The 27931-nt window shown below is 41.9% G+C and overlaps 2 protein-coding genes across 11 annotated transcripts in view; one reads left to right on the top strand and one right to left on the bottom strand.

Annotated features, from left to right (window-relative positions):
- The window catches only part of LOC130313966 (uncharacterized), a 118652-nt gene extending 97287 nt beyond the window's left edge, over positions 1-21365 (top strand). For 3 of the 5 annotated variants that reach the window (XM_056552700.1, XM_056552698.1, XM_056552699.1), the window contains 3 exons: positions 58-110; positions 1453-1505; positions 19867-20611. In XM_056552700.1, coding sequence (XP_056408675.1) covers positions 58-110; positions 1453-1505; positions 19867-19939 — 179 coding nt within the window. In that variant the 3' untranslated portion in view covers positions 19940-20611. Of the gene's footprint in view, positions 1-57; positions 111-1452; positions 1506-19866 lie in introns of all 5 variants that reach the window. The other 2 variants (XM_056552701.1, XM_056552697.1) reach the window with 2 other exon arrangements.
- Positions 1-27931, bottom strand: part of LOC130313964 (SLAM family member 9-like) — a 264917-nt gene that overhangs the window by 222866 nt on the left and 14120 nt on the right. The window lies entirely within an intron of this gene.

The raw sequence follows: 27931 nt of genomic DNA, 5'->3' as shown, positions 1-27931 counted from the left end.
GAAAAAGAAAATTCCATTAGTTGTTACTAATGTGATGTTTTTGTATTTACTTTTTAGGAACTGAAGAGTCCTTATTCATCAAAATCCCTCACCTCTTCGACAAATATTCAGTAAGAAATATTTTATCCCTTTCTCATTTAGCTATTTCGTGTATCTATTTCATTGCTGATAGAAAATATCACATGTTTGACTTCCAATCTATATACACACCAAAGCAAGTAGGCTCAGCTATATCCAAACATTATTTATTGGGGTGCTACTAAGTGTATCAATATACTGACACTACACCACAAGAAGAAAAGGAGGATACACAGTGCAGTGCACACCCAAAATATATATGTAAAAGTTTGTTTCAAATACAAAATTTCACAGCAGACAGAGACATTTAAAAACATCTAAAAGGGCCAAAAGGGCCACTGCACAAACAGGGGGGCCTAAAAAGACCCCCCCAGGGCACCTGCAAATCTCAATATGAACAAAAGCCAGTCACTTAAACCTGAACCTGAAAGTCACTTATTATAAGAAATATACCATGCATCATACACAATGCTGGCTATAAATACAGTGACCCCCCGACCTACGATGGCCCCGACATGCGATCATTTCAGCATACGATCACTCTCAGAGGCCATCGCATGTTGAAGGCAGCATCAACATACAATGCTTTTGTATGTCGGGGCCATCGCATAAACGGCTATCCGTCAGCGCAGACTGCTTCAGCTGCCACCGGATAGCCGTTTACGGTGACCCGTGTGGTCCGCTGATGATCACTTACCTGTCCTCGGGGCTCCGGCACATCCTCGGCCATCCTCTTCGGGATCTCCTGCATCGTCGGCGCTCTCCATCGTCATCACGTCACTGCACACGCCGTCCCGTCCTCCAATAGGAGCGGCGTGCGTAGCGACGTGATGGCGCCGACGGAGAGCGAGGATGCCGGGGAAGCAGAGGCCTTGCCGGAGCGTCGGGGACACCCCGGGGACGCAGCGACAGTGATGGACGGCGACATCCCGGGCAGTGGTGACACGTGAGTATAACCTCCAATACCAGTGGTCTTCAACCTGTGGACCTCCAGCCGTTGGCTGTCCGGGCATGCTGGGTGTTGTAGTTTTGCAACATCTAGAGGTCCACAGGTTGAAGACCACTGTCCTATACTTTACATTGCACGGATCCCTCAATATACGATGGTTTCAACAAACGATGGTTTCAACAAACGATGGTCCGTTTGGAACGGATTACCATCGTATGTTGAGGGACCACTGTAATATTATATTACAATCTGCATCCAGGTATCAAGATAGTCAGGGTACAGGTGGATAACGGATGGCAGATGGAGGAGTATCCCAGGCAGGTGCACCCTAGACCCTGCGCGTTACATTGCCCGTCAGCATCTTCCTCAGGGGTATTGTTAAATAATACCGTTACTAATGTGATGTTTTTATATTTACATTTTAGGAACAGAAGAGTCCTTATTCATCAAAATCCTTCACCTCTTCGACAAATATTCAGTAAGAAATATTTTATCCCTTTCACATTTAGCTATTTCATGTAGCAATTTCATTGCTGATAAAAATATGACATATTTGACTTCCAATCCAAACTTGAAAAATGGGATTTCATTGATTTGTTGTCGCAAGCTTTCACATCTCCTTATGCAGATGAGGAGGTAAGTTGTGACGACTGTTAAAATTTGTAGATAAACATCCGTTCTATTGTCTGAAATGGGCGTGGCCAAACTTTGTTTTTAGCATGAATACTCCTTTTTGTGAAGGTCTAGTCGTGCGATTTACCAGAGGACGTATGTTTAAAATACTGACACTGCTGCAATTGGCCACTTGCTCCACAGTCACGTCTTTTTGTTTTTTATAAATGACTCTACTACTCCTTCCTTCTACCGTCAATTCTATTTTAGTATGAGAAACCTATGGATTAGGAGTATTTCCCTTTGAGATTTGCTTGGGAAGCATAAACCAAACAAGGGACAGTTTTTTTCTTGTTTCTGCCTTCTGTGAGCTTACACTTTATATCATGTGTTCAAAAGTGTTGTCCCATTAAGAAAAACAGATCTATACTGATGCATTATGTGAAATTAAAAAGTACCTTTCACACTTTGCTATTTAATTGCTGTTAAAGGGGTACTCCGGTGGAAAACTTTTTTTTTTTAACCCCTTAACGACGAAGGGCGTAAATGTACGTCCTGGTGAGGTGGTACTTAACGCACCAGGACGTACATTGACGTTCTAAGCATAATCGCGGGCATCGGAGCGATGCCCGGATCATGCTCGACAGGTCCCGGCTGTTGGTCGCAGCCAGGGACCCGCCGCTAATGGTGGACATCCAGCGGATGTCCGCCATTAACCCCTCAGATGCCGTGATCAATACAGATCACGGCATCTGCAGCATCGGGGTCACTTAAATGGATGATCGCATCGCCCGCAGCGCTGCCGCGGCGATCCGATCATCCAGAACGGGAGACGGGGTTCCCCTCACTTGCCTCCGCTTCCTTCCGGGAGTCTTCTGCTCTGATCAGACCAGAGCAGAAGATGACCGATAACCCTGATCAGTGCTATGTCCTATACATAGCACTGAACAGGATTAGCAATCCAATGATTGCTATAAATAGTCCCCTATGGGGACTATGAAAGTGTAAAAATAAAATTAAAAAAAGTAAAAAAATAAAGTAAAAAAAATTTGAAAAACCCCCTCCCCCAATAAAAACGTAAATTGTCACATTTTCCCTATTTCACCCCCAAAAAAATGTTAAAAAAATATTTTATATACATATTTAGTATCGCCGCATGTGTAAATATCTGAACTATTAAAATAAAATGTTAATGATACCGTACGGTGAACGGCGTGAATGGCGTCCAAAAGAGCTGCTTTTTTTTATAACATTTTATTGCAAAAAAAATGTAATAAAAAATGTATTAAAGTTTTATATAAGCAAATATGGTATCAATAAAAAGTACAGATCACGGCGCAAAAAATGAGCCCTCATATCGCCGCTTATATGGAAAAATGAAAAAGTTGTGGGTCTTCAAATAGGGGAATTTTAAACGTACTAATTTGGTTAAAAAGTTTGTGATTTTTTTTAAGCGCAACAGTAATAGAAAAGTATATTATCATGGGTATCAATTTAATTAGCAAAATTGCAGTTTTCTTTTTAATTTCCCCACACAAATAGTATTTTTTTGGTGGCACCATACATTTTATGGTAAAGTGAGTGATGGCATTACAACGGACAACTGGTCGCACAAAAATCAAGCCCTCATACTAGTCTGTGGATGAAAATATAAAAGAGCTATGATTTTTTGAAGGCGAGGAGGAAAAATCGGAAACGTAAAATAAAATTGTCTGCGTCCTTAAGGCCCAAATGGGCTGCGTCCTTAAAGGGGTACTCTGACCCTAGACATCTTATCCCCTATCCAAAGGATAGGGGATAAGATGTCAGATCGCTGCGGTCCCGCTGCTGGGAACCCCGGGGATTGCCGCTGCGGCACTGCGCTATCATTACTGCACAGAGCGAGTTCGCTCTGTGCGTAATGACGGGCAATACAGGGGACGGAGCAGCGTGACATCATGGCTCCGCCCCTCGTGACATCACAGCCCGTCCGCTTAATGCAAGTCTATGGCAGGGGGTGTGACGACCGCCATGCCCACTCCCATTGACTTGTATTGAAAGGGGCGGGCCGTGATGTCACGAGGGCCGGAGCTGTGATGTAACGATGCTCCGGCCCCTGTATTGCCCGTCATTACGCACAGAGCGAACTCGCTCTGTGCTGTAATGATAGCGCGGTGCCGCAGCGGGGATCCCGGGGCTCCCCAGCAGCGGGACCGCAGCGATCTGACATCTTATCCTCTATCCTTTGGATAGGGGATAAGATGTCTAGGGGTGGAGTACCCCTTTAAGGGGTTAAATCAACTGGTGCCAGAAAGTTAAACAGATTTGTAAATTACTTCTATTAAAAAATCTTAATCATTCCAGTACTTATTGAATTCGGGTAGAAAAACAGACATGGTGCACATCTACAATCTTGTATAATGATCTGATTGCTTCTCAGCATAATATCAAAAACTAACAGGTTGTTAGTATACATTTTTGATCAAAAAGTACAAGCCCACTCGCCACGTCATCCGATCATCCAGAACGGGAGACGGGGGGTTCCCCTCACCTGCCTCCGCTTCCTTCCGGGAGTCTTCTGCTATGATCTGCCTTCCCGCAGACCAGACCAGAAGATGACCAATAACCCTGATCAGTGCTATGTCCTATATAGAGATGAGCGGAGCACCTGAAAGCTGAACTAATTTAAGCAGGAAAAGTCATCAACTGCCGAGCCGAGAAGTTCGTGACAAATCGAATTTACTGTATATTCGCTCACCTCTAGTCCTATACATAGCACTGAACAGGATTAGCAATCGAATGATTGCTATAAATAGTCCCCTATGGGGACTATTAAAGTGTAAAAATAAAAGTAAAAAAATAAAGTAAAAAAAATGTGAAAAACCCCCTCCCCCAATAAAAACGTCAATTGTCCCATTTTCCCTATTTCACCCCCAAAAAGTGTTAAAAAAATATTTTATATACATATTTAGTATCGCCGCATGTGTAAATATCTGAACTATTAAAATAAAATGTTAAGGATACCGTACGGTGAACGGTGTGAATGGCGTCCAAAAAAAAATGTAATAAAAAATGTATTAAAGTTTTATATAAGCAAATATGGTATCAATAAAAAGTACAGATCACGGCGCAAAAAATGAGTCCTCATACCGCCGCTTATATGGAAAAATGAAAAAGTTATGGGTCTTCAAATAGGGGAATTTTAAACATACTAATTTGGTTAAAAAGTTTGTGATTTTTTTTAAGCACAACAGTAATAGAAAAGTATATTATCATGGGTATCATTTTAATTAGCAAAATTGCTAATTCCTTTGGATAGGGGATAAGATGTCTAGGGGCGGAGTACCCCTTTAAGGGGTTAAATCAACTGGTGCCAGAAAGTTAAACAGATTTGTAAATTACTTCTATTAAAAAATCTTAATCATTCCAGTACTTATTAGCTGCTGAATACTACAGAGGAAATTCTTTTCTTTTTGGAACACAGAGCTCTCTGCTGACATCACGAGCGCAGTGCTCTCTGCTGACATCTCTGTCCATTTTAAGAACTGTCCAGAGCAGCACATGTTTGCTATGGGGATTTTTTCCTACTCTGGACATTTCTTTAAATGGACAGAGATGTCAGCAGAGAGCACTGTGCTTGTAATGTCAGCAGAGAGCTCTGTGTTCCAAAAAGAAAATAATTTCTTCTGTAGTATACAGCAGCTAATAAGTACTGGAAGAATTAAGATTTGTTAATAGAAGTAATTTACAAATCTGTTTAACTTTCTGGCACCAGTTCATTTAAAAAAAGTTTTCCACCGGAGTACCCCTTTAAACTTCTCAACCGTTATATGTTTTTAATGTGATTTAAAAAATGGCCACTAGGAGGCTCTGTTCTGTTCCCTGCTGCAAGTCAAACAGTTAGTTTGGTCTCCTCCCGGCCTGGCAGGAGACCAAACTCAGAAAGTGTGTGCGGGGCATGGTGAGGCACAGCTTTCACAGACTTCAGTGATGTTGCACCTGCTGAGGAATGCCCACTATCTCATGCTAAAAAGAGAGAAAATCTGGGGCTTCTTAATCGACAATTCTCCAAGACTAAAAGGACAAAATTGCTTTAATGGTAACATGCAACGCTAAAATACACATAAGCGTTTCCAGCCCGAACTGGGCTCTTCATCAGGCATAAAATAGACAGTGCATCTCATGTCTTTATACACATACAGAGTTAAAGGAAAATTGTCAGCTTTCTGCCCCCGCACTAACCAGTGGTACTGGCTGGTAATGCGGGGGACACTGATCAGTTTCATGCTTACCGTACCCGGAGCCACCACGCCATTCTGCCATAACCTTCTATTTTTGGTATATGCTAATGAGTGGCTAACTGGCACTCTGATGTCAATGCCGCCTGCTGCAGTGCAGCCCAGCTCATCAATATTCCTCCCCAATCTCTTCATTACAAAGCGGGGAGAAGAGGGAGAGGCAGAGGGAGGGGATTAATATTGATGAGCTGGGCGGCGCCGGCAGGCAGCCAGTTAGCCCAGCAGGTGCCAGTTAGCACCTCATTAGCATATACCGAAAATAGAAGATTACGGCCAAACGGCACGGCGGATCCGGGCACGGTAAGCACGAAACTGATTAGTGTCCCAGTGCGCTGGTTATGGGGGGGGGAGGGGGGGAGAAAGCTGACAGTTTTCCTTTAACCGTTCCGACTCACTGTTTTACGCTGACACCAGAACCCTTACGTAACACCAACATTCACAGTGAGTGCTAAAACATCATATTTTTTATATTTATTAAAAGAGGGATGAGAGGAGAATTCCTCTGATGTTATTAATACATTGCCTCCTTAATTTGGGGTCCGCTACTCACTGTACTGAGATCGCTGTGTACCGCGCTGAAATCACTGCTGTGTTATCTCCTGCAGCTGCGGTCACTACTTCTCCAGTGTAGTGATTTTATGAATGAGTGAAGTGTGATCTATTGTTTACAGGGGAGTTTAGAGTGTTGAGTGTGGTCTTTACATTTGGATGTGATGTTTACATTGTATTGCTTATTGGCAGCATCATTGTATTCTTGGACATCCGTCTTTACTTTTATTTTCATTGTGAATACGCTGGATGTTAGATTTCTGCTTTCTGCACTGGGATCACTCAGAGCTGGGTCTCATGTAGCGGAGATCACTACTTAGGTGACATCTGTCGTGCTATTACATGGGAATTGATTGGTGGAGTTCGTCAGGAAGAATCTCATAAGAGGAATTTATATCCACATCATTTTACTTGTTAAATGGTTTCAAATAGGACAGATTTGTATTTATTTTGTTTTTGGTTTGCAAATGTTGATGTTGTTGTATTAGACATCTATTCTTCATTTTTTTTTCCCCTCTCTTCTTTTTTCCCTTTTTTTTCTTGGTTGAGATTACACTCGATTGTACTAGTGCAAGCACTTACCTTACATACTGGAAAAATAACTATTTTACTTGTTGTTGAATGCCGCACCGGCGATTTAGCGGTGCGACTTCTTGAGTCGCTTGTGGTGTTACATTCACACCACATGCGATAATTATAATTATATTATATTATACATATTTATATACATATGTTTATAGGATTGCATTGTGCTTTCATATTGCTGTCTTATTACTATTTTTGTGATTTCTGTTTATATTTATTTATATATTTTTTTCATACATTGTCATATTGATATGTAATTCTATGTAACAACTCTTTTCAAAAAGCACTCTAATGGTTAATTCCTGGAGGTATATATACCTGTTACCAGCCTCCCTTTGTCATGCCTGATGAAGCTGCGCATGCGCAGCGAAACGCGTTGCATCTAATAAATCCATTGATTTTACTTGGCTGTCTGATGGTTCCTCTCTGCGCCAGACAAACTCCTGACTCCCTGGTCATTCGCCTTTGATTCTACACCTATCCAGGAGGGCTGCAGTGGACCTGCCTTCATATCTCTTCTGCTCCTAACCTTGTTGTGTGTGGGCGCACAACCAACTTTGGTAAGCGGCTTGGGAATCACCTTCCCCTACCCCCACCTGCAAGATCTACTGATCCCGCACATGAGGCGCCTTCCTTCCTTTCTCTATATTTTACTTACGATGGAAACATCTTCCATCTACGGCTCGGGACCGCTATGGGGTCAAAATGGGACCGCCTTTTGCTAACATCTTTATGGGAGTCTTTGAGTCCTTCCATATTATACAGGATCCAACCATCATGACCCATGTGGTGACATATTGGAGTTACACTAATGATTTGTTTTCTATCTGGAAGGACCCACCTGATACCATCCCAGAATTATTGGCACACCTTAACCACAATACTCGGGGCCTCAATTTCACATCAGAACACAGTAAAAACGAAATACAGCTTACAACAAAGTAAAAACTCAGAGCCAGACTGACAGTCTAACTGGCAAAAAAATTAAACAACATCAAACGGAAAAAAAAAATCAACAAATTTCATCTCAACATACAGCAGTTCTATAACATATAGCAGTGACACCCAAAAAATTAGGACCATTGTGCAAAAAAAACTGACATATAGTACTTGAAGATCCCTACCTTCAGAAGATTTTGCCAAAAAATCCAGGATTTACATTTAGGAGAGGCCCTACCTTAAAAAGTATACAGGGCCTAAGTCAAGTTAAAGGGGTATTCCAGGCCAAAACTTTTTTTTATATATCAACTAGCTCCGGAAAGTTAATATACTTCTATTAAAAAATCTTAATCCTTGCAATAGTTATTAGCTTCTGAAGTTGAGTTGTTGTTTTCTGTCTAACTGCTCTCTGATGACTCACGTCCCGGGAGCTGTGCAGTTCCTATGGGGATATTCTCCCATCATGCACAGCTCCCGGGACGTGACATCATCATTGAGCAGTTAGACAGAAAACTAATAGCTAAAGAAAACTAAAGCTAATAACTATTGGAAGGATTAAGATTTTTTAATAGAAGTCATTTACAAATCTGTTTAACTTTCCGGAGCCAGTTGATATATACATATATATATATATATATATATATATATATATATATATATATATATATATATATATAAAAGGTTTTGCCTGGAATACCCCTTTAAAAAACAACGGAAATAGATAGACCAACAAACAGATCTTTTTAGGAATCCTCAGAAAAAAAGTCAGTTTTAAATGTTACAAACGAAGATGTTAATGCTGCCAGGAAACTCATGAAGCCTCCACATTCAAGGCACACACCACTGGAGAAACCTTCAATATAAAATATCATCTTACCTGTGCGACTAGTCATGAAATCTACCTCATTCAATGTTTAAAATGCCCATTACAATATGTCGGTCGCATGACTCAGCCTGTTCATTGTCCTGCCAATCAATATAGATTAAACATAAAAAAGCAATTCATGCTGCACGGGCTATCACACCATTGTACATTAGTTCATCCACAGAGTGTGGACATCATCATCATTACACCTATTGATCATGTGCCATCTGTGAGCAATAGATTTGAGCAACTTATACGTCTTGAAATCTATTGGATCTACAAATCAGACACGATCTCCCCTAGGGGGTTAAATGAGATCACGAAAGTAATTGTAGAAATGCATCTATGTAAATCCATCTCAGTAAACCAATAGTAAGAAAGAAATCACCAATAATAATATTTTTTATTATTATTAAATTATGTGGACAGGGGATTATATACTTGTCCCCATTTTAAAAGTGTGCTGAAAACCCTACTCTATATTTTCTACTTACAACATCATTTTTTTGTAAAGTTGATTTGTGAAAACTCCATTGATGGAATCATTAACTGTGGCTGTAGCAAACAGCACAACTATGTACAATCCCGGCGCAGCTTTTTGATCTGTAGAGATCTAACTTCTCAGTGACCTCCCAGAATAAAACCATAATAACTAAAAACCAAACTAAAAGCCAGGGACGTGCACACATAGGGGTAAAAGGGGGCTGGAGCCCCTGCCCTTTTCCTCACCTGCCCTTCTAGTGCCCTCACAAAAGGAGCTACAGACTCAGGGTGACAGGTGAAGTAAAAAGGATCCGTTGCTGGGGAGTTGTATGTGGTTTACTGGAGGGTGCTGTGCCCTCCCTGCAGCAAGGGGGCGCCACTTACCCTGTCATTATCTGCCATGTCTAAGCTTCTCTCCACACGGAGGAGACAGGAGCAGAGGAGGCAGAGAGAAGCCCCGCCCACAGCATGTCCGGACACAGACTTCAGCCTGTGCAGCCCTTACTGTAAGTAACTGTAAATATATTTGACTGATTGTATGTCAGTGTGTGTATATGTATATATGTGACTGATTGTATGTCAGTGTGTGTGTATGTATATATGTGTGTGTATATATAGGTGTGTGTGTCTATCTCTATGTATGTGCAGAGAGGGATGGCTGGGGCCTTACTGTAAGTAACTGTAAATATATGTGAGTGATTGTATGTCAGTGTGTGTGTATGTGTATATATATGTGTATGTATGTGTATATATGTGTATGTATGTGTGTATGTATGTATGTGTGTATGTATATATGTGTGTGTGTGTGTGTATGTGTGTGTCTGTATGTATATATGTGTGTATGTATGTGTGTGTGTGTGTGTGTGTATGTGTGTAAATATGTATGTGTGTGTATGTATACATATGTGTGTGTGTGTGTGTCTCTATGTATATGCCTATATATGTGAGCAAGTGAATCTTTGTATGTGTGTATGTATATATGTGTGTATGTATGTATGTGTGTATGTATATGTGTGTGTGTGTGTATATGTGTGTGTATGTGTGTGTGTGTGTGTATGTATGTGTGTATGTATGTGTGTGTGTGTGTATATATATACATATATATATATATATATATATATATATATATATATGAGCACGTGAATCTCTGTATGTGTGTATATATCTGTGAGTGATTGTATGTGTGTACCTGTATGTATGATGTGCTTATTGGTTATATCTTTTAGTATATATTCCATGTTATATGTGTGTCTGTGTATTTATGTTTCTTAATGTATATTTGTACCTGTATGCATGGTTCAGTGTCTCTTTGTATGTGTGTATATTACCTATGTACTGTATGTGTGTATATTACCTATGTACTGTATGTGCCTTTATGTTATGTGCTTGTATGTATTGTATGAAGCACATTATTAGGGAATTATTGGAGGAATGTAAGCACAGTATATAGGGAATTTATGGAAGCACAGTATATATTTCATATATAGGTATAGGCTTTCTAGGTATTGCCCCACATTGCTAGTATGCGAAGTCAGTCTTGTGATCAATGGAGGCGGAGCTTCCCTGCCTCCATCCTGTATGCTGTGCTATGCCTGGCCGTCTTTCTATATTTATCATTCTTTTTTTTGCCAACTCTTGTATATTGTAGAAAGTAAGTATATATTAGTGTGGTGTCCATCTCTTCAGTGTAAGAACCAGAGCTGTGTGGAGATTCCTGCATATGGTGGGTGCTGGGTTATTGGGGATGGGTGATGGGTGCTGGGGGATGGGTGATTGGTGCGGGCGATTGGTGCTGGGTTATTGGGGATGGGTGATGGGTGCTGGGTGATTGGTGCTGGGTGATTGGTGCTGGGTGATGGGGGATGGGTGCTGGGTGATTGGGGATGGGTGCTGAGGGATGGGTGCTGGGGGATGGGTGCTGGGGGATGGGTGATGGGTGATTGGTGCTGGGGGATTGGGTGATTGGTGATGGGTTCTGTCATATAGAGGACAGACCGGGGCATATAGGGGCAGCTGTTACATGTTTTCTGTAAATAAGACTGACAGCACAGCCAAAGTGTATATACACATGGCTGACCTTCATAGAAACTGTTCTTGACTCGATTTTACAAAAACACCAACTTTTATGGGCATAGGAATGTTGAGGATGCCCGGCGGGAGTCCACTGTATCCCTGGCCGCAGTACATCTGCCCATTAAGTCTGGCAGACGTTTTTTAAATTATGAAAAGTGCCCTCTTTTTTTACTTGAGCCCCTGCCCTCCAAAATGTCTGTGCACGTTCCTGCTAAGAGCGGATACCTAATATGTGAACCCAGCTGCACTAGTACAGCCGAATGTAATCTCAACCAAGGAAAAAAGGGGGGAAAAAAAGACGAGAAAAAGAGAATAAGCAAAAATGAAGAAAAGATGTCTAATGCAACAACATCAACTTTTGCAAACCAAAAACAAAATAAATACAAATCTGTCCTATTTGAAACCATTTAACAAGTAATATGATGTGGATATAAATTCCTCTTATTAGATTCTCCCTGACGAACTCCACCAATCAATTCCCATGTAATAGCACGACAGATGTCATTAAATCACTACACTGGAGAAGTAGTGACCGCAGCTGCAGGAGATCAGCGCGGTACACAGCCATCTCAGTACAGTGAATAGTGGACCCCGAAATAAGAAAGCAATGTATTAATAACATCAGAGGAATTCTTCTCTCATCCTTCTTTTAATAAATATAAAAAAATATGATGTTTTAGCACTCACTGTGAATGTTGTTTTTAAGTAAGAGTTCTGGTGACAGTGTAAACAGTGATCCGGAACAGTCAACTCTGTATGTGTATAAAGACATGAGATGCACTGTTTATTTTATGCCTGATGAAGAGCCCAGTTCAGGCTGAAAACACTTATGTGTATTTTAGCATTGCATGTTACATCAGCTTCTATTCTTGAAGAAGCGACGATTAAGAAGCCCCAGATTTTCTCTGTTTTTATTATATATACACTACTACGGTGAAGTTGATCCTACATCGGAGGAGCCTACGGCTGCCTACCTTCTTATCCCTGCTAACAGAGAAGTTGTGCCCTGAGCGCAACTCAATCCTGTAAGGGGCCATCTTGTTGGTCCAGATTCTTTTTATACATCATCCCTGCGATTTTCAGAGGTGCGCACACGTTTTTTTTTCCCCCTTTCTTCACTTTCTCATGCAGAGAGCTCAACCAATGTGAGCACGGGGAAAGGTATGAAACAGAGATTTTTACAGCTCAGAAACTTTAAAGGGGTACTCCTGTGGAAAACTTTTTTTTTTTTTTTTTTTAAATCAACTGCTGCCAGAAAGTTAAACAGATTTGTAAATCACTTCCATTAACCTCCCTGGCGGTATGATTCTGTCTGGAAATGTGTACCAAAAGCGGTACAATTTTTTTTAACTGAATTTCACATCTCCCTCCGCCCATTTCACATCTCCCCCGTCACATTCCCCTCTCCCTTGTCACATCCCCCGTCACATTCTCCCTCCTTGTCACATTCCCCCCCCTTGTCACATTCTCCCCCCTTCATGTTACATTCCCCCTTCATGTCAGATTCTCCCCCCTTCATGTTACATTCCCCCTTCATGTCAGATTCCCCTCCCCCCCCTGTCACATCCCCCCTTCATGTCAGATTCCCCTCCCCCCTGTCACATCCCCCCCCCTTGTCACATCCCCCCTTCATGTCACATTCCCCTCCCCCCCTGTCACATCCCCCCCCTTCATGTCACATTCCCCTCCCCCCCTGTCGCATCCCCCCTTCATGTCGCATCCCCCCTTCATGTCGCATCCCCCCTTCATGTTGCATCCCCCCTTCATGTCGCATCCCCCCTTCATGTCACATTCTCCCCCCTTCATGTCACATTCTCCCCCCTTCATGTCACATTCTCCCCCCTTCATGTCACATTCTCCCCCCTTCATGTCACATTCCCCCCTTCATGTCACATTCCCCCCTTCATGTCACATTCCCCCCTTCATGTCACATTCCCCCCTTCATGTCACATATTCCCCCCTTCATGTCACATATTCCCCCCTTCATGTCACATATTCCCCCCTTCATGTCACATATTCCCCCCTTCATGTCACATATTCCCCCCTTCATGTCACATATTCCCCCCTTCATGTCACATATTCCCCCCTTCATGTCACATTCCCCCCTTCATGTCACATCCCCCCCCCTCATGTCACATCCCCCCCCCCTCTATGTCACATTCCCCCCTTCATGTCACATCCCCCCCCCCCTCTGTTACATTCCCCCCCCCCCCCCCCTTGTCACCTTGTCCTGCAGCAGAATACACTGGGTTTGCCGGCAGATTTCAAACCTAGTGTATTTGCTGCAGAACAAGCCCTTTCCCCTTCAGCCAATCACAGGCTTTACACCACTGCGGCCTGTGATTGGCTGAAAAGTGAAAGGTCCTAGAAGATGAATAGTGAAGAGAGGACACCCCGGACCGCACGGAGGGGAACGGCATCTGCAGGGACCGGGACTAGGTGAGCAATAGGTTTTTTTATTTTACTAATTCTTCCTTTTACACTTAGCTCAATGTTTTTCTACCAGGGGGCCTCCAGCTGTTGTGAAACTACTACTCCCAGCATGCCCGGACAGCCTTTGGCTGTTCGGGCATGCTGAGAGTTGTAGTTTTGCAACAGCTGGAGGCCCCCTGGTAGGGAAACACTGACTTTTAGTATTTTTCTTTACCTGCTCTGGCCGGCCCCCGCAACGGGAGCCGACCCGAGCAGATAATCGCATGTTTGCCCGGGGGCCGCATCGCTATATCGCATTGCTTTTGCGATATATCGTGCAGCCCGGCCGGGAACTCTGCAATTCTACCCCGAGCGTGACTCGGGGTTACCGATCCTGGCAGGGAAAATTAACCCCGAGTCACGCTCGGGATTACCGCTCAGGAGGTTAAAAAAATCTGAATCCTTCCAGTACTTTTTAGGGGCTGTTTACTAAAGTTTTCCATGGGAGTACCCCTTTATGGGCAGGATGGGGTGTTAGGAGTAGTTAGGGAATATAATCTGAGTTAGTTAAGAAAATATGGTTTGATGACAGGTACTCTTTAACCCCTTAAGCGTTTTTCCGTTTTTGCACTTTAGTTTTTTCCTCCTAACTTTTTAAAAAGCATAACCCTTTCAATTTTCACCTAAAAATGCACATGATGGCTTATTTTTTGTACCACCAATTCTACTTTGTAATGAAATCAGTCTTTTTACCCAAAAATCTATGGCGAAACCCCCAAAAAATCATTGTGTGACAAAATTGAAGAAAAAACCCAATTTTGTAAGTTTTGGGGGCTTCCGTTTCTACACAGTACATTTTTCGGTAAAAATTACACCTTCTCTTTATTCTGTAGGTCCATATGATTAAAATGATACCCTACTTATGTAGGTTTGATTTTGTCTTACTTCTGGAATAAAACATAACTACATGCACGAAAGTGAATGCTTTTAAAATTGTCATCTTCTGACACCTATAACTTTTTTTTTTTCTGCGGGGCGGTATGAGTGCTCATTTTTTATGCCGTGATCTGAAGTTTTAGTGGTACCATTTTGGTATTGATTGGACTTTTTGATCGCTTTTTATACATTTTTTCAATATATTTAAAAGTGACCATAATTTACGCTATTTTGGACTTTGGAATTTTTTTGCGCGTACATCATTGACTGGGTGGTTTAATTAACAATATATTTTTATAGTTCGGACAGTTATGCATGCAGCGATACCACATTTGTTTATTTTTATATGGAATTTGGGAAAAGGGAGGTGATTTAAACTTTTAATAAGGAAGGGGTTAATGGGTGTTTTTTTAAAACTTTTTATTCAACTTTTTTTTTCACACTTTTAGTTCCCTTAGGGGAGATCAATGTGGTTTCACACTGCGGGGGGGGGGGGGGGGGGGGGGGGGGGTCAATCCATTTAACTGGACCACCAGGGATGGTTTATATGTCTCTTTAGACGCCGCTGTCAACTTTGATTTGCCAGTTGTGGCAATCACCGCATGTCGGCTGCAGGAATCAGCTGAGGGCCGGCCAGTATGGCGTGGACTCGAATCGGGAGCCCGCATCATAGAACGGTTGCCATCTCAGGACGAGCCAGCTCGCCCTTAGACGGCAACCGGATGAGCATATTTTAAATTTATATACATAGGTAACCAATACACAAATTCGTTGTTGGGACAGAACACCAAACAACATAAGTACAAAATTAAAACATAAATAATCACTTGAAATTCATGCACCATGGTATTCTCAAAGAGGAACATATGTAGGGGAAGAGGCAAAAGCGATTGGCAAATATTTCAGGAAATGATATATTTGATCATAAACTGCACAAGAGAATGAAAGAAGAACTATTACAACTGTGTAGAAGGAAAAAGTGCAGAACCATAGAATAAATTTTATCACAAAAAAAGGATCAAATTAGAGCCATCAGATCACCAATATTACCAGCCATGTATTGTGCCAAAACTCCCACCACATTTGTACCCCAACATGTTTTGCTACCAACAGGCTTCTTCAGGGGGTTTGGTTCAACTGCGGTCTCATGGGAGTTTATATATGGATAAAGCGCATAAAGATTGTATGAGTGGCATATATAAATACCAAAGACCAGTATGGACAGCAGAGCCATTCATGCATAATATATTAGCACAAATGCCTCTGGGGAAACCAAATAGCAGTTTGAATATGGTCACAAGGCAACACAACACTTGGGCTCCCATAGACATACATAATGATCATAGAAGTGCAGGTGCAGGATCATAAAGTGACTAATGTATAAAAAAAACATAAATAAAGCAACACATTAATATTTTTTTTTAGGTATCTGCTACCTGTATTTAAGCGTACCTGTCATTAGCAAAAACATTATATAATGTAGAAAATAACATTATATTTATATTTTGTAATATACATTGGTTAACAAAATGTGTATTGTGTACATTATTGTCCCTGCAGCTATTGCCAGTGTGTCTCTGTGAGGAGACCAAATACAGAAAGTGTAGGTGGACAAGCAGGGCTCTGTGCACGGAGGACAAGCAGGGTTCTGTTCACTAAGGACAAGCAGGGCTCTGTACACTGAGGATAAGCAGGGCTCTGTACACTGAGGACAAGCGGAGCTCGGTACACTGAGGACGAGCAGGGCTCGGTACACTGAGGACAAGCAGGGCCCTGTACACTGAGGACAAGCAGGGCTCTGTACACTAAGGACAAGTAGGGCTCTGTACACTGAGGACAAGCAGGGCTCTGTACACTGAGGACAAGCGGGGCTCTGTACACTGAGGACAAGCAGGGCATATTTGAATTTGCGATATTTCGCGAATATATAGACGAATATTCGTCCTATATTCGCGAATTTCGCATAGTTGTTATATTCGCATATGTGAATATTCACATATGTGAATATTCGCATATTTGCGTATTCGAAGGAGAAAACAGTGAGGGGGTGGGCAACTTTACTATTGGTTGCAAGGGATGTTGTTGAAAAACTCTGACAATTGTATTTGCATCATTTTAAGTGGCCTACAAGTGAAAAGAAGGAATCTGCAAATATTCACATACGCGCATATGCGGAAAAAAGGGAAATATTCACAATTTCGAATATATAGCGAATATATTTGCAATATTCGCAAATTCGTGATAAGAATTCAAAATGTGAATATTCGCACCCAACACTACCAAGGACAAGCTGGGCTCTGTACACTGAGGACAAGCAGGGCTCTGTGCAGTGAGGACAAGCAGGGCTCTGTACACTGAGGACAAGCAGGGCTCTGTACACTGAGGACAAGCAGGGCTCTTTGAAGTGAGGACAAGCGGGGCTCTGTGCACTGAGGACAAGCAGGGCTCTGTGCAGTGAGGACAAGCAGGGCTCTGTACACTGAGGGCAAACAGGGCTCGGTGCACTGAGGACAAGCAGGGCTCTGTGCACTGAGGACAAGCAGGGTTCTGTACACTGAGGACAAGCAGGGCTCTGTACACTGAAGACAAGCAGGGCTCCGTGCAGTGAGGACAAGCAGGGCTCTGTGCAGTGAGGACTAGCAGGGCTCTGTACACTGAGGGCAAACAGGGCTCTGTGCACTGAGGACAAGCAGGGCTCTGTGCACTGAGGACAAGCAGGGTTCTGTACACTGAGGACAAGCAGGGCTCTGTAAACTGAGGACAAACAGGGCTCTGTGCGCTGAGGACAAGCAGGGCTCTGTGCACTGAGGACAAGCAGGGCTCTGTGCACTGAAGACAAGCAGGGCTCTGTACACTGAGGACAAGCAGAGCTCTGTGCACTGAGGACAAGCAGGGCTCTGTACACTGAAGACAAGCAGGGTTCTGTACACTAAGGACAAGCAGGGCTCTATACACTGAGGACAAGCAGGGCTCTGTACACTGAGGACAAGCAGGGCTCTGTACACTGAGGACAAGCAGGGCTCTGTACACTGAGGACAAGCAGGGCTCTGTACACTGAGGACAAGCAGGGCTCTGTACACTGAGGACAAGCAGGGCTCTGTGCACTGAGGACAAGCAGGGCTCTGTGCACTGAGGACAAGCAGGGTTCTGTACACTGAGGACAAGCAGGGCTCTGTAAACTGAGGACAAACAGGGCTCTGTGCACTGAGGACAAGCAGGGCTCTGTGCACTGAGGACAAGCAGGGCTCTGTGCACTGAAAACAAGCAGGGCTCTATACACTGAGGAGAAGCAGAGCTCTGTGCACTGAGGACAAGCAGGGCTCTGTACACTGAGGACAAGCAGGGCTCTGTACACAGAGGACAAGCATGGCTCTGTACACTGAGGACAAGCAGGGCTCTGTACACAGAGGACAAGCAGGGCTCTGTACACTGAGGACAAGCAGGGCTCTGTACACTGAGGACAAGCAGGGCTCTGTACACTGAGGACAAGCAGGGCTCTGTGCACTGAAGACAAGCAGGGCTCTGTACACTGAGGACAAGCAGAGCTCTGTGCACTGAGGAAAAGCAGGGCTCTGTACACTGAAGACAAGCTGGGCTCTGTACACTAAGGACAAGCAGGGCTCTGTACACTGAGGACAAGCATGGCTCTGTACACTGAGGACAAGCAAGGCTCTGTACACTGAGGACAAGCAGGGCTCTGTACACTGAGGACAAGCAGGGCTCTGTACACTGAGGACAAGCAGGGCTCTGTACACTGAGGACAAGCAGGGCTCTGTACACTGAGGAAAAGCAGGGCTCTGTACACTGAGGACAAGCAGGGCTCTCTACACTGAGGACAAGCAGGGCTCTGTGCACTGAGGACAAGCAGGGTTCTGTACACTGAGGACAAGCAAGGTTCTGTACACTGAGGACAAGCAGGGCTCTGTAAACCGAGGACAAACAGGGCTCTGTGCACTGAGGACAAGCAGGGCTCTGTGCACTGAGGACAAGCAGGGCTCTGTACACTGAAGACAAGCAGGGCTCTGTACACTGAAGGCAAGCAGGGCTCTGTACACTGAGGACAAGCCGGGCTCTGTGCACTGAGGACAAGCAGGGCTCTGTACACTGAAGACAAGCAGGGCTCTGTACACTGAGGACAAGCAGGGCTCTGTACACTGAGGACAAGCAGTGCTATGTACACTGAGGACAAGCAGTTCTATGTACACTGAGGACAAGCAGGGCTATGTACACTGAGGACAAGCAGGGCTCTGTACACTGAGGACAAGCAGGGCTCTGTACACTGAGGACAAGCAGGGCTCTGTACACTGAGGACAAGCAGGGTTCTGTACACTGAGGACAAGCAGGGCTCTGTAAACTGAGGACAAGCAGGGCTCTGTGCACTGAGGACAAGCAGGGCTCTGTGCACTGAAGACAAGCAGGGCTCTGTGCACTGAGGACAAGAAGAGCTCTGTGCACTGAGGACAAGCAGGGCTCTGTACACTGAAGACAAGCAGGGTTCTGTACACTAAGGACAAGCAGGGCTCTGTACACTGAGGACAAGCAGGGCTCTGTACACTGAGGACAAGCAGGGCTCTGTACACTGAGGACAAGCAGGGCTCTGTACACTGAGGACAAGCAGGGCTCTGTACACTGAGGACAAGCAGGGCTCTGTACACTGAGGACAAGCAGGGCTCTGTGCACTGAAGACAAGCAGGGCTCTGTACACTGAGGGCAAGCAGGGCTCTGTAGACTGAGGACAATCAGGGCTCTGTACACTGAGGACAAGCAGGGCTCTGTTCAGTAATGATCTTTGACACACACCTGGCTCACACAGCAGGATGATTGACAAGCCAGGAGCCTGCACAGAGCCCTGCTTGTCCTTCTCTCACTTCCTGTATTTGGACTCCTCAGAGACACGCAGACAATAGCTGCAGGGACAGTTTTTTTCACACACATTGTTTTAATCAATGTATATTACAAATAATCATATAAAAATGTTATCTACAATATGTAAGAAGGTTTTACTTATGACACTCTAATATAGAAATGTTATAGACCAACAGGAATAAGAGGTAAAATGAATAACTGATTGTGATTAATAATAGTGTTCGACATGTTCTTCTTTACAGACAGCTCACCATCACCTCAGACAGCAAGAACAGCACAAACAAGAGTGTTGAAGAGAAGATGCCCCGGGTTTAATAAAAGTTATGGAAAATATTTGGACCTATTGCTAGGTTATAGTACTCTGGAAGGGGTGGTCAATATGTCACACTCTAAAGAGCACATTATTTATTTATTTAATGATTTAATGAGCGTATTATTGTTTATATAATATAAAATAAAGGATTGGGCATATGATGAGTCATAAGATCTGATGCCCATGATCCTAAACTCCACCAAGGCTACCTGTTGTGAACAGCATAGCATGACATCATGATCATGTGTATACAATGGATCACTATAGAGATCATTTTAGTCCCTGTAATAGTCCATTCTATATTCTTCTCATAGATCATTTGTAGTTGCCTTAGTTGTAAAACAAAAACCCTTTAACCCCTTAAGGACTCAGGGTTTTTCCGTTTTTGCACTTTCGTTTTTTCCTCCTTACCTTTAAAAAATCATAACCCTTTCAATTTTCCACCTAAAAATCCATATTATGGCTTATTTTTTGCGTCGCCAATTCTACTTTGCAGTGACATTAGTCATTTTACCCAAAAATACACGGCGAAACGGAAAAAAAAATCATTGTGCGACAAAATCGAAAAAAAAACGCCATTTTGTAACTTTTGGGGGCTTCCGTTGCTACGCAGTGCATATTTCGGTAAAAATTACACCTTATCATTATTCTGTAGGTCCATACGGTTAAAATGATACCCTACTTATATAGGTTTGATTTTGTCGCACTTCTGGAAAAAATCATAACTACATGCAGGAAAATTTATACGTTTAAAAATGTCATCTTCTGACCCCTATAACTTTTTTATTTTTCCACGTACGGGGCGGTATGAGGACTCATTTTTTGCTCCGTGATCTGAAGTTTTTATTGGTATGATTTTTGTTTTGATCTGACTTTTTGATCACTTTTTATTCATTTTTTAATGTTATAAAAAGTTACCAAAATACGCTTTTTTGGACTTTGGAATTTTTTTGCGCGTACGCCATTGACCGTACGGCTTAATTAATGATATATTTTTATAGTTCGGACATTTACGCACGCGGCGATACCACATATGTTTATTATTTTTTTTTTTACACTGTTTTATTTTTCTTATGGGAAAAGGGGGGTGATTCAAACTTTTATTAGGGAAGGGGTTAAATGACCTTTATTAACACTTTTTTTTTACTTTTTTTTTGCAGTGTTATAGGTCCCATAGGGACCTATAACACTGCACACACTGATCTCCTATGCTGATCACAGGCGTGTATTAACACGCCTGTGATCAGCATTATCGGCGCTTGACTGCTCCTGCCTGGATCTCAGGCACGGAGCAGTCATTCGTCGATCGGACACCAGGGAGGCAGGTAAGAGCCCTCCCGGTGTCCGATCAGCTGTTCGGGACGCCGCGATTTCACCGCGGCGGTCCCGAACAGCCTGACTGAGCAGCCGGGATACTTTCAGTTTCACTTTAGAAGCGGCGGTCAGCTTTGACCGCCGCTTCTAAAGGGTTAATACCGCACATCGCCGCGATCGGCGATGTGTGGTATTAGCCGCGGGTCCCGGCCGTTGATTAGCGCCGGGACCCACGCGATATGATGCGGGATCGCGGCGCGATACCGCTTCATATCGCGGGAGCCGGCGCAGGACGTAAATATACGTCCTGCGTCGTTAAGGGGTTAAGTATAAAATGTTGCTAATTTCTGAAAGTCAAAAGTGAGGACATGTAGAAAGGTCCTTGATATTTTGGACCTTATTGCTTCATTTTTATATATATATATATATATATATATATATATATATATATATTTTTTTTTTTTGTACTATATTGTTTTACTGTGACTGGGGCTACTGTGCACCCAGCGTTGCTTACAACCAGAAATATTACATTCCGCTGTCAGACAGTTTAATCAACTTGCCTTATACTGCACTATAAATATTCAGTGAGTTGGCTAAAGGGCCGGGATTACCAGTTATAAACTTAAAATTGGCAGTCCTAGATCATGATACCAAGTTTCAATATGCTTCTACATTGTGCTCCTTTATGCATCTGTCTGCCCCCTACTGGCCACAAGTGTATAAAAAAATAAACAGATCATGTACATTCATTTTTATGTTTTTATTTTGCCAGTATTTTTCATCTAATGCAGTGATGAAATCATGAAATTTTACTAACAAGGGAAAACATCTAGTAAACACCATTTGAAAAAGGTAAGTGACAAACTGTGTGCTCATAAGATATACAGAAAGTAAGTCTTTTAACCCCTTTACTCAATAGTGTATTTTGACCTTAATGACAAAGGCAAATTTTCAAAATCTGACATGTGTCCACTTATTTTGTAATAATTTTGGAACGCTTTCACTTATGAAAGCGATTCTGAGATAGTTTTTTCGTGACATATTGTTCTTTACATTAGTAGTACATTTTGATTGATATATTTATATTTTTGTAAAAAATAATTCTGCGAAAAAAATGAAAAATTAGCATTTTTCTAGACTTTACATTTTCTGATCGTACGATAGTCATACCACATCAAATTAATGATTAATTCATAAAACTATTCAAAAAATACTAAAACTTAAAGTGTACCTGTCATAGTGCAAAAAAAAGAAAAAAAGTGATATGTTAGTCAGTACCTAATCCTGATCATGTGCATATAATTTTTATGTGTCTAGGACCTATATATCCAGAGATATAAGCATTTATCTGCCTCTGAGTAACTTTTTCATTGTGCAGGCTGGAGGGGGCGTGTCAGTCTGTCTCCCTCACAGTGATGACTCATCTGCTCTGAGTCTTGGAAGGAGCCTGGGCAGTCAGCCAATCACTGCACTCTACTCTGTTACCCTTTCCTCTCTGGTTTCATGCTGTACATGTTACGCAGAGGAAGATGCTTGGAGCTTGCCTGCAATAATCAGATATCTGCTTATTACTGCTCTATTACTTTATACACATAAAAACTTCTGAAATCATATAATAATCCATGTGATTGCAGCCATGCAGTTGCTGCACCATGATGTGCCATTCAGGAGGAAATTGAAAGCTGTGTGTGAAAGTCAGACCAGTCATACCATGTAATCATTACAGAGTCTGACTGTTACTAAGAGCTAGAAGCAGATTTGTCATTCAGGAGCATCAGTTGTCTCACCAAACTTTTTCAGTGCCCTGCACGGCAATTCTGCTCTGTAATCATTATACCAGGTTCACACTACGAACTTTCCAGTGCACACTTTGAAATTCTGGTGCAGAAAAAACCCATTGATGGCAATGGGATTGCACTGCACAGTGCACACTGCAGATTTTTACAGGCAGACTTTATACGTGATAAATCCCCTGTAAACCTTCCGCAAGAACATTGAATGAGTTCAATGTTCTGCCCGACCTCTGCTCCTCAGACATAACTGTCTATGGGGACCGAGATGTCTCTGTGGTCCTAGTGCAGACTTATTCACTCAGTGCTGTATGCACTCAGAATCTCCAACCGGATTTAGTCTGGATGTAGATTCTGCATTGTGAACTTGGTCTTACAAGATCTGATGGTCTCACTCAGCTTTTCTAGGCTTCTGAATAGCACATAAGCTTAGTTCAGCAACCACATGGTGGCCATTCTTGGGATCATTGCATGCTTTGTGAAATTTGCCTGGTCATAAAGTTATATAGCTATAAATAGAAATTCAATTCTGGAGCATAGAAAAGCTAGGTGAGAATATCTGACATAGCTTTTTCATGCTCTTGAAGGGCATATGTGCTTATAGCTTTATTACTTTATGCATTTCAAAGCTCCTTGCACATTCAGGTGCTTGGAAAAACTGGGGGATAGTGTGGAAGGAGTTTTGCAGCCAAAGTTTTTTTTTTTATTGGATAAATGTTAGTGGGAGTGGGTAGGAATGTACGCACATGTGGTAGCGGGCAGGAGTGAAACACATATATTGGAGAAGCAGGCAGGAATTGTCAGAAACCTTGGACCCTACAGCTAGTGCAAAACTACAACTCTTGTAATGCCCAAGCAGTCTGTAGATGCATAATGAGAGTTGTAGTTCTGCAGCTGCTGGAGTGCCCAAAGTAGGGGAGACAATGCCCGCAGCCCCTGGAGGTCTAACCTGTCTTCTAATTGCTGGCAATCTGTACTGTACAAAGAAGAGCCCGGCGCGGGACTGATTTTTCAATCCCATTACCACCCATTTCCAATGATTTTATTGACCAATCCCGCCCACTTCCGTAGGATTTTTGTCCGTAGGAGCGTGAGGACTTCCCGGCGCATGCGCACAACACCCTTGCAGTGTGCTATTACAATCTCGAGTGTCCTTTGCTGCCATCTAGTGCCTGCTAATGTTCAGTGCAACCCATATCAGTAAAAAAATACTGAATGGTTAGAAGCCATATCTCTAGTTATTACAATAGTAGTATTACAGCCTCTCAAATTACAATAATATTTCTCATATAATATTAAACCATAATAGGTTGTTAAGAAAGGTAATATTAAAATGACAAAAAATAATTAAAAATGTATTAAAAATTCAGAACATTAATTCCAATATGCGATTGACATAATTAAGTGAATCTAGTGCGATATTAATGTTTAAAGTGAAAATTTATAGTATTGTATATAATTAGTAATGGTAAAAAGATATCACAAGTGACTAAGTGCAATTCTTTATCACAGAAATACATGATCAACATTATAAAAAATAATAACCTATAATTACCACAAAAACATGAAAAAATTGTGCCCTAAGAATTTATATCGTGCCATGAAAAAAGAGGTATCGTGATAGACTAAAATTATAGTACCTTTATATTGAAAAAAGTGATCACACCCCCCCACCCATATGAATTAAACACACCACAATTTTATAAATAATAAAATGTGACCAGGGATAGAATTATAAACAGTGTGAAGAAAAGAAGAAAAGAGAGGCAAATATAATTAGCAGCACATCATGTTCTGGTAGATGGATTCTTTTCATTGCTCGTCTTCATCAGCATCATATGGAACGAAAGTTTAATGTACGTCAAAGTCATAGAAATATCACAACACTAAAAAGTAGGAGAAAAAAGATAACGTTAAAACCATATCAAAAGATGGGTATAATGCAAAAGATATCATAAAAATGGTGTGAAGCTCAATTGTTCGTTTAGACCAAGAGGTGCCATTGTGCCCAGAGTCACAATCCACCTAGTTTCTTTCTGGGCTAATATCTTTTTAAGATTACCACCTCTAATCCCTAAATTGAGATTTTCTATTCCTCTAATCTTTAACTGTCTCGGATCACATTGGTGGAACAGTTTAAAGTGCTTCTGTACTGTCTTCAAATTTGCAATATCCTCAACTTCCCTAGCTGCCAGTATGTCCTGCACATGCTCCCTTATTCTATTGCGCAATTCTCTGGAGGTTAGTCCTATATAGATCTTTTGACAAGTAGCATAATAAATTATGTAGGAACTACGGCACAAGACATACTGGCGGATAGAGAAGTTGCGCTGCCCATCAGCTGATGAAAAATCTGTGGTTCTCTCAATATTGCAGCATGCCCGGCAATCTCCGCAGGGGAAACAAGCCCACTCTGGGGCCCTTGGAACCAAAGGGGTTCACCACTTTTGCTACATAATGGCTCCTGACAAGGGTATCCTTTAGATTTTTATTTCTTCTAGCTGTCATTTGTACATTTTGTGATATAGCTGCAGCAAGTTGTGGGTTAGTTTCTAAGGTACCCCAATTCCTTTGCAGGCAGCTTTGCATAGTTTCCCATTAACAATTAAACAGGGAAAGGAATCTAACAGTTTCTTTGAATTTTTCTTGTTCTTACCTTTTAGTAAGTCCTCCCTTCGGGTATGTTGTGCTCTCTGATAAGCATGCTTGACACTGTGTTTGCTATATCCACGGTGTAAAAATCTTTCCGTTAAGAGTTGACTTTGCTGTTTAAAATCTTCCTCAGTGGAGCATATTCTCCTAAAACGTAAAAATTGGCCAATCGGTACCGCTTTTATAGTAGAAGCTGTATGTGCAGAGCTTACAGAGCGTGCCGTAGCCACTTTATCACTGAGACTCTACATGAATGATTCCAGTTGGGATACCGACCCCTACCAAAAAAACAACACATCATCGATGTATCTAATCCAGTACTGCACATGGTCGGAGTGAAACAAATCCTTCTCCCAGAATCTGAGAAAGAGGTTCACGTATGAAGGGGCGGAGGCCACCCCCATGGCAATACCCTTCTTTTGCAAATAAAATAGATTTTTAAAAGTAAAAAAAATTATGGGTCAAAATATATTCCAACAAACTCAAAATTAAGCGGCAGGAGTCAGTGTCCCACTGGCTGTACTCCAAAAAGAATTGTGTTGCTTTCAGCCCTTCTTAATGATGGATGCATATATACAGGGATTCTACGTCCACTGTCACCATGTGCATGTCCTGTTCCATAAAATCCTGTTGATTCTCCCCAGGACGCTTGTAGTATCTTTAACAAAAGACAGTTAACACTCAACGAGTGGTTGCAGATAGTAGTCTATAAATTTAAAAACTGGATCACATAATCACATAATGGATTTTGGGAATTATATAAAAAGTCGGAACTTGAGGACAATTAGACAGTAATTCTTCTCTAATACTCTTGTTAATAATTCCCTGTTGTAAAGCTCTTTCTAAAATATCCTCTAATTGGGACTTAAAGGAACTCAATGGAATGTATTGTAATTTCTCATAAGTATTCCTATCTTTAAGTTGACGGAAAATTTATTTTTCATATAGTGTTACGGGCCAGATCACCCCGTTTCCCCCTTATCTGCCGGTTTATATACTAAGTATTCATAGGCTTGCAATTCTTTTAAAGCTAAACGTTGTTTTCTAGTTAAATCATCTCCTTTTATCTTTGTTGAGATTTGCTTTAGTTCTTCTCCTACTTTTTTTGTGAAGATCTCAATGGCCGAACATGAAAAGGGGGGAAACGTTTTTGATCTGGACCGGGGCTGGTATGATTGCTTACCTTGTAACTCTGTGTCCTGTTCAGCTAGTAATTCTTCCAGAATCCTAATAGCCTCATCCGCACTAATCATGTGTGGTTCCCTCTTGCCATGCAGCTTCCTCAATAGCAGCTTACGTGAAAAAATATGTAAATCTTTTTAGAGCTGCAAAGTAATCTAAACGATAAGTTTGCACTAAATTGAATCCTCTCTGCCGTATGTCAAGTTGCTCATCAGAAAGCACATGCTTTGATAGATTGATTACCTCATTATTATTCCTTGTTTTTTTCCCATCCCTATTGGGTGGGGAGATTTGTCTCTTTTGTTTTCTCTGTTCCTAACGGTTATGGGTTGGTTGGCGAGCATTATCATTTTCTCTAGATGTGTTGGATTCAACAACAGATAATCTAGTTGAGGAAATTGAGGAAGATCTGGATCTAGTTGCAAACTGGGATCTGTACATACCTGGCCTACGGGATGTATGAGGGCTCATTTGTTTGCACCATGGTCTATAGTTCTTATTGGTACAATTTTTTGTTTTAATGGGACTTTTTGATCGCTTTTTATAATTTTTTATGACATATAAAGTGACAAAAATGCGCTATTTTGGAATTTAGTATTTTTTTAACGTGCACGTCATCGACAGTGCAGTTTATTTAGCATTATTTTTTAATAGTTCAGACATTTACGTAAATGGTGATACCACATACTTTTTATAATAATTTTTTTTGCATAATTTTATATAAAAAAAAGGAAAAGACAAAGGGGGGGATTACATTTTTTAATTAGGTAAGAGGTTAATGGGAAGGGGTTATTTTTTTATATTACCCTTTTTACTTTTTGTTATAGCTTCCATAGGATATTTGCAGACTGCAGAGCATTGCACCCTAGTCTGTAGAATACCATAGGGTGCAATGCTATGCGGTCTGCACTGCCCATGTGTATAACAGTGTGTGTGCGTATGTACATTCCTATACAGGTGGGGGTATGTGCAGAGCATTGCACCCTTGACTGCGGTACAGACTAGGGTGCAATGCACTGCACATGCCCCCACCTGTATAGGAATGTTCATATA

The sequence above is a fragment of the Hyla sarda genome, unplaced genomic scaffold (assembly GCF_029499605.1).
Source record: "Hyla sarda isolate aHylSar1 unplaced genomic scaffold, aHylSar1.hap1 scaffold_18, whole genome shotgun sequence".
Classification (NCBI taxonomy): Eukaryota; Metazoa; Chordata; class Amphibia; order Anura; family Hylidae; genus Hyla; species Hyla sarda.
Note: the sequence above shows the minus strand (reverse complement) of the source record. Positions and strands in the feature narration are given on the sequence as shown.